Source organism: Siniperca chuatsi, linkage group LG15, assembly GCF_020085105.1.
Source record: "Siniperca chuatsi isolate FFG_IHB_CAS linkage group LG15, ASM2008510v1, whole genome shotgun sequence".
Classification (NCBI taxonomy): Eukaryota; Metazoa; Chordata; class Actinopteri; order Centrarchiformes; family Sinipercidae; genus Siniperca; species Siniperca chuatsi.
Genome location: NC_058056.1, coordinates 16399535 through 16407753, shown reverse-complemented (window position 1 = coordinate 16407753; position 8219 = coordinate 16399535). Strand labels below are relative to the sequence as shown.

Here is an 8219-nt window from a genome sequence, read left to right as displayed (position 1 = left end):
TGGGTCTGTCTGAAGATAACAAATCCACCTACCAGCACCAAAACTAAAGTGTAAAAATGACAATTCGCCATTTTTTGTGGGTTATGTACCAAATATTTCTTGGCTAGGATAAGTAGTGTTAGTTAACTTCCTGGAGTCTCAACTGGTTGCATGGCAACTCGTCCCTTCAAGAAAAAGTCAGGCATATACCTAACTAATAAAATGTAAGTTTTACGTTTTTAGACTTTGGTTTTTGTATGGAATAAACAAAGGAGATATAGCATATTAATTAGTGAGCCTTACAGGTGCTGGTAGGCGGATTTTTTAACTTTTGGACTAGGGCTGTCACAATATCAGATTTTCACGACACGATTATTGTGGCCAAAGAATTCACAATAACGATATTATCACGATATGTGTAGAAAACTTTAAAACAAAATGAATCAGTCAAATTCTCTATTTTATGGTGGGTGGCATCCAGCGTTAATGTGCATTAGCCTACTATGACAAAACGAGAACAGAAAGATGATTTTTTACTGACACAATATTATAATATGTATATTATTAACATAATATCAAAATTTCATTTTTAAATATCATGGTTATTGTCAATACTAATACAATAATTGTGTATCGGCCCCCTGAGATAGAGCCAGCCTAGCGGTTTCCCCAGGTCTACACTAGCTAAACTAATCTAAGGCTGGAGATTTACTTGCTTTTTAACCACGCATTCGCTTAGACAACCGTCTTCAAAACTTTCCGCCCTTGTTGCCGCTGCTGACCTACTGACCCCTGACCCTGTCACATACTGCCCCTTCACTACCACTACCGTTCATGTGCGTATTACATCTTGCAGACCCTTGCGTTAATTTCTGAGGAGGTGCACAACCAACGCTCCAAACGGACGCAGGATAAGCAGCCATCATGCGCACGCAAAGGCGTATTTACAAGCAAGTATGTCTCTCTCAGTCCATGTCACTTGGCCTTAACAGTGAAGATTACAAAGTAAAAGACCTGGTTCCAGAAAATTCTATAAAATATGTGGATTTGCCCTGGAAATAAGAAACACGTGAAATCATGTGGCCACCCTTTTAAACATCTTTTAAATTTGACCATATGGGTGTTTTTTCTCTCTGAGTGTGTCCTCCATCTGAATTTTGGCAGGAAAGAGTCGTTGTGTCATATTTCCCCTCCTTACCCATCATCCCTCCCTCGGTCGCTTACTCTCCGCCCATCAGAGTATTGGCAGCGCACGGCGCACGGCGCACAGCGTGGACTTGGAGATGTCTTGGCAGCATTACGCACGACGACACGATAAACACGAAAGCCACCTTAAGAAGGACAAGGCACTCTGAAGCTGAACTTTGGATTGACTTTCAGCTTTTGATTAGCAAAGCACTTCTTTCGAAGCCTCCTCAAGACATTTTTCCTGTCGGCGAATGAGACTCAGATCTTAGTGGGTCTGGATGACTTCCCCTTCTCTTATCCTGGTGATTACGGTGACTATATAGGAATGGAAACGATGTAAACAGCTTGGGGAGAAAACAAACACTACAGAGCAAACCGTTTTTTTAGAGATCCCAAAAAGAGAGGATGATCCCACCGGCCAACATGATTCAGGACGAAAGTGGGGGCAAAGAGGACGAACGGGATCAGAATGAGACACCCAAATCCCCGACGGCGAACGCCAGCCAGCAGGAAACCAAGGTAGGACTGTCCTGTTATTATTTATTATTTACGATCAAACCGGATAGACGGATATACTGTCGGATCGCACTGTGAGTCAGTCCAACTCTTATTAATAGAGCAGGGTAAACAAACTTCTATCAACATGACAATAAAATCGACCAATCGATCAGCTCCCAAAAAGAACAACATGCATTTAAACTGTCACTTTTTATCACTGAATCATCAACCTTTTAAAACAGCTTCAACAGCCTGATTAAATTTAAGGACACCTAAATGGATAGACTTCAAAAACATCACCAGCTGTACAAAAAGGACAGAAAACACTACGTTAACATAACACGTTTAAAGCGCCACAAAGAGTCACTGCAGACTCAACAGACCACCCCAGTGTGTTGGAATACCATTAGAATAACATCATGATATTGTACCATATAAGAAAACAACCTTTAAATAAAGATGAGATCAGTTTAAAACCCACTATTGAGCACCACACACACACTTTATAGGTCCTTATATGACTTTAATAGAAAAATAGTGTTTTTTTATTTAGTTAAGAGTATATAACCTGTCTAAGTTCAACTAATAGGGATTATGATATCTAATTACATTGTTGCTAGATCATTGAGGATGGACATTTTATTTAAAGCTCTTGATTATCCTAAAAACAGCTTCATGCTGTGCTGTAGTAGTAAAGAAAGTTATATGGTGATAATATTATGTGTATATTAATAAATAAGTGGCATATGGATTTGTACTTTATACTTGTGGCTGATGTAGGAAAGTAGGCTGAGTGATAGAGATCCACAGCTGCCTCAGGCGCGCTGCCATCTATGTAGGTCACATGTTGCTCAGACTACTACAATTAGCAGTAACATATTGGACTAGTCATCATGGTAGTGGATGGCTTCAGCAGCTCTCCTGTCCTGTCCCCAATGCTCCTATACAGGACAGACGTTACTCATACTTTCTCTTATTTTATTTGTTTTTTAAATGACAGTTTGTAAAGTTAAGGCTTTTGCATTTGTATAATCAGGACTTGGACAGTTTTCTCAGTCGCAACTGGGATGTTGCATTGTGTTTTTTAAGGCTCAAGCATGTTAGCTCTTGGCACGTTTGGTCACTGGGTATTTCAAGAGACTCCTGGCTGACTTCTCACATAATTTTCCAGCTTCTGCCAAACAACCACACTCACTTCCAATATCTCAGGTGATTAGTCGTACAACACCTTAGAAAGACAAAAAAGTAATTTAAGAAGGTGTTTAATCATTCATACAGACAGGATAAGTAGAATAAGTTCCTCAGTAGGCTGAACAAGTTTACTACCATTAAGTAAAGCTGTGTTTGTGTTTTTATTCCTCCTTTAAGAATACTGTGAGGCCTGAACATCACAAGCGCAAGGTGAGCCTCCACTCTTGTGCAAACTGTAGTGTACTGCTGAATTTAGTCCCTCATAACATAACAGCATATATCTGCATGTACATGAAGATAAAAGTTGTTTCATAATACAACTTTTACTGCTTTTTAAGATCGATCACTTAGTGAAGTCAATGCCACACAAGGTTTAATCCATCATCACCCATATTTCTAGAGGGCACTGTTCCGAGGCTGCTTCAGTAAATGCATTTATTTACAATTATTTGATATATAATATTATAACTGGCTTTTTTAGTTTGTTATGCAGTCCAGCCCCCATTAACCCTCCCTGCTTTATGATAGAGCACAGCTCTTATAGATTTGGTGCCATCAAACACAGCATGAGCTTTTCGATGCATGCACACATTCCCTCACTTTTAGAGATTTAGAGAGATCTTTATTTATTACGCATTGTTTTTTATTTTACCTATATTAAACCACCTTACAGGAAAGAAGTGTAGTATCCTTTACCATCACAGCCTTTGTAAAAACGTGCAGCACATGCAGAATTTACAGAAAAAATTGCTTATGTATCTAATGTAGTTATCTAGAACCAACTGCGTTAATATTATGTTTTACCACCGTTTTTTTTCCCAGGGTGTGTAAAAAACATGCAAGTGAAGAACTACAAGAGGTTGCAGTAGAAAATATGTGTGCTGTATGTTCATGTCTGCTTGTGTGTGAATGCGTGTGTGTGCATTCCTGTGTGTGGGTGGTAATGGTAGAGAAAGGGTCCCAAATTGATTGTTTCCAGAGTGACCCATAGAATTGATTGATCTTCACCATACCAAAGCTGCTCTCTAAACAATTTGCTCAGACATGTTAGCCAAAAATATCAACAGCTAAAAATGTATGTATGTTTATATATTATATATTGTGTGGAATTTCATAAGAATATCTCGACTCAGAATCAGTTGATGTGTCTGTGTGTGCATAGTTAATACTTTGTAACAAACTTAGAAGAGGACGGATCAACCTTGAGCACCCAGCAGAAAAACAAGTAACTCACCACAGGTGTACCTGTTTACAGTTATACATTCAGGCCTGTACTGTGTGCTAGGATATAATGGATCATTAGGAGTCCTTCCCTACCCATCAATTACTTAAAACATAATCTATTTCTTCAATCAGAGACCTGCAGCCACACAACAGCCAGAAACCAGAACCATAAAATCACATTACAGTAGCTTAGAGATTCTTTATTGCATGTTTGAGCCCAGAATTAAGTGGGTTTCACAAACAAGGAAGCACACACTAAGAGGTTAAATGAGGAGTTGATGAGTCAGTGTGGAGTGTTATGAATAGTGTTACTGTAAAAGAGGAGCTTAATGAGATTGATAGAGGCTACGGCCAGAAACGGCAGCACAGTGTGTGAGAAATAGTGTTGATGAATTGCACTGCCCTAACCAAGAAATCACATTACCTTCCAGGTAGGGAACCTCAAAGGTTTTCCACTGAGCAGTGATAAGTTACCTCTAGCAGTGGTCTTTTATCAGCCATGGGACACTGAGACATTTGCCTGAAGGTTTTAGAGACTAAGCTTATAATTTATTTTAGGTTATTACAGGAATTGATTTACTTCACATTTCACTCATTTGCTCTGAATTTTTCTCGCTCCTCAGTCAATCTCTCTCCTCATTTATTCTCTCATGCAACCCCTTTCTTGTTCTCTCCCTTGCTCCATTTTTCTTGAACTCTTTTTTCTCTTTTCAGCTGCAGAGACTCAAGCGCTCCTTGTCCTTCAAGACCAAGAGCATCCGCAGCAAGAGTGCAGACAACTTCTTCCGAACCAGCAGTGACAACAAGACGGAGCTGCTCTCTGACGTGAGCAGCAGCACGGGCCATCTCTGCAACATTGGGATGGCCCCGCCACACACCACCAACCTCCCCATCCCTCCGGTCCCTCCAGCCATCCCCTGCGCTCCTCCTCCGACATCGCGCTCCCAGTCACGCAACCCGCTACAGGTAGACTCGGCAGGACACTGCTTCATGGAGCACATCTTCAAGAAGCCCACGTTCTGTGACGTCTGCAATCACATGATCGTAGGTATGGTTACAATCCCTCCCTCCTTCATCAGTGTGATCACAATATCAAATAAAGCACAGCGACACGATCATAGGAGAAAGCATGGTAAAAAATCTTGCACATCATCTAATGAACTTTGCAATCACAGCATTTAGAATAACCTTTTCATAACGAGACCTTCATCAGCTTATCTTTCAAAATAAGCTATAAAGTTTTCTGTCATCAGAATTTAAATGAGAGAGTAATAAATATGCAATAATATGCACATATGGTAAGGAGACAGCAGGACGTAAGAGATAATAGTCTCCTAAAGCCCCTACCTTTTTTAAGTTTTCATATGCTAAATACCACGTTTTTATCCAGTGAGAATGAACACACAAGCCATGTGTATCGAAACACACTCAGACAGTTAGGCATCCAGCTTGACCTGCTGACATGTGACCAAAGTATCTCTGTCCTCCTTTTTTGCACACTGAGCCATTTCTCTCCATCTATCTGCTAGGGTGACACAGCCTTGCCAACTCCTCTACCTGTTTGTTCTCCCCTCACCAGATGTTCCAGTTTCTCTGGCTGCTCCCCTCCTTGTTAAGCATCAGTATTGAGGGACCACTAAATCTTTATGTCTCAGGGCCTCTGCAGCATGTACCATCTGCTCAACAAGCTACTGATATCATGTTTGGTTGCAGATAAAAGACGTCAGACTGGTGGGAATGTAGGCGTGTTCAAAGACGTGCATGTAAATGTACACATATATACTGGTGTTACACCAGTACTGTATGAGTTTGCCAACAGTCTTTTATTTTCTTTGCATAATTGAAAGAAATTAGTTTTGTCCTGTGTCCAATCATAAGTCAGCTTGGGATTTCCCTCTTTTAAACTAAGAAAAGCAAAAACAAACTGGCCTTTAAGTTAAAGTTCTTAGTTGGGAGTTTGAGTCAAAACTCAGTTCCCAACTTGACATGAAATCAACATGTCTTTCCACACATTCAAATATTAGTTTTGAACACTTATAATTTTGATTTTGAGCATTATACGTGTTTAACCAATCCCCATATCAAGTTTTAGCTCATTGTTTTGGTTTTACGACCTTACTATTTTGGTTCACTCTTATCTACATTGCAGGCAGCTGTTTTCAGCCAAAAAGCTCTACCTGCCCAGCACCAAAAAGTAGACGTTTGGAGCACTTAGCAGCCCTCAGGAGGTTGTGGAGAGCAAAGCAGAGCTTCAAGGAGAGTGAATATTAGATAGTCACAACTCTAAATGAATAATAATTTGACTCCGTATCTTCTGGATTGGTAAATAAGCAACTGTATGCTAACAAATTTGCCATATCAACTTAAAAGTTGAGAATATGTCAATAATGTGTTTCTTGAAGAAACGCAGAAATCATGTCATTTTTGGCATGACTGTGGTCACATTATGATGGAAGACACCAACAAATCTATTCGCTATCAACAGTTTTGGTATTAGTCATCCAATATCCATACTGGTTTTGAATGTATGACTACTTAAGTAAAACCAAAGTTCATTCCACTATAAAGCATAATTATACATATTGTTTATTGGTCTGTTTTATGTGGCGTTGCCAGTGAGGCGCATCGAGTGGCCAAAGCTTTGAATGGGCCTCTGGTGGTCTGTTGATAATGAAAGTGTGATGTCAGGCCTGCCTAGCCCTGTGATAGGTGCTGAGCCCTCTGGTCCACTCATGAAAAAAGATGCTGCCCTCTTCTTCATTTGTCCTGCATTAATGAGAACACAGTGCGGTCAGCATCAGAGAGAGAAAGTGGAGGGTGGTTTTCTGTGTGTGTGTGTGTGAACGTAATAAGCTGCGATGGTGCTGTCAAAGTCTGACTCAGTGCCCCAGAGTCAAAGAGCAGCACACAGAAGAGAAAGAGAGAGACATAGCGGTGGTGGAGGGGACTCAAACTGATAGTACAAGCTTTCTGTGATTATTAAATCCTAATGGCCATTCATTAGAAATCACTACAAGTTTATGGAGTAAAAATAATGCAGTAATTATTTACAAGTTTTTTACAAGATTGATAAAGGTGGATAAGGTTCTGTGAAGGGAAAAATATTTGTAATACTTGTTCATCTCATCCTGTAGATACGAACCTAAACAGACACACAGATCTTCTTTGCATTTGTCCTCAGAAAGCAGGTTTAGGTTTTTTTTACTTTATAAATCCATTAGTTGTCTGAGTTGTAAAAATCAAGAAGCAACATTTTCCATATAACCAGAAGTGATAGAAACACCACTTAATATAATGTAGTTTGTAATTGTATATAGAAAGGATATTGTGATCTTTAAATTGATTAAATTATAAATTAAATTATATTATACACTCATTTTACCTCTAGGATCAATCTCATAATCAATGTTACTTTTTTAGTAAGAGGTGTTTAAATCCACATATATTTATGATCCACCCTATGCTAATATATAGATTAATACCAATGTGCTAATATCGCAAAAGGCAGCTTGGAAATATTAAACACCCACCTTCTTCCTAAAGGAGGCTCCTTTATTATATAAAAGCCTGCACAAATGAAATGTGTCATCCATAATAAAAAATGCTGAATTATATTATAGTGCCACTGACTCATTCATTAGGTTTACTAGCTAAAGGTAGAGCAAACTAGATTAGTAAATATTTAATAGAGCAATAAACATATTACCATTTTCTATAAGCATTTATTTGTGTTTTAAAACCCCTGTATATAAGAGAATAGCTCATACACTGTGTTCAGTTGACCAATTGTAATTCATATAGTAAATAGGATAGTAAAAACTGCCAATATATAATAAGCTACAAAACAACTACAAAGATCAATGTCAACACTGTTATTCAGATCTCAACTTACAGTGTTACACAAGTTTTATAAAGCTCAACACATATTCCTCTTCCTGTTCAGTTTGTCTGTGCAGTTAAACATTGACCACACACAAAAATTGTTTAACTGCATCAAATGTAAAAGAACCACCAAGAACTGGTATAGAGATTTAATAAGCATTGTGTTACCAAGATTGTGTGTCTTTTGATTACACTGTGTTTCAAGTGTCCTCTGCTGACCAGTGATCACTGCATTTTGTCTGACTAACAATACGGTG

At 38.9% G+C, this 8219-nt stretch overlaps 1 protein-coding gene across 3 annotated transcripts in view; it reads left to right on the top strand.

Annotated features, from left to right (window-relative positions):
• Positions 1-1195: 1195 nt before the first annotated feature.
• The window catches only part of stac (SH3 and cysteine rich domain), a 32307-nt gene continuing 25283 nt past the window's right edge, over positions 1196-8219 (top strand). Inside the window, exons 1-3 of one of the 3 annotated variants that reach the window (XM_044167079.1) lie at positions 1196-1686; positions 3034-3066; positions 4795-5128. In XM_044167079.1, coding sequence (XP_044023014.1) covers positions 1573-1686; positions 3034-3066; positions 4795-5128 — 481 coding nt within the window. In that variant the 5' untranslated portion in view covers positions 1196-1572. The remainder of the gene's footprint in view (positions 1687-3033; positions 3067-4794; positions 5129-8219) is intronic. The other 2 variants (XM_044167077.1, XM_044167078.1) reach the window with 2 other exon arrangements.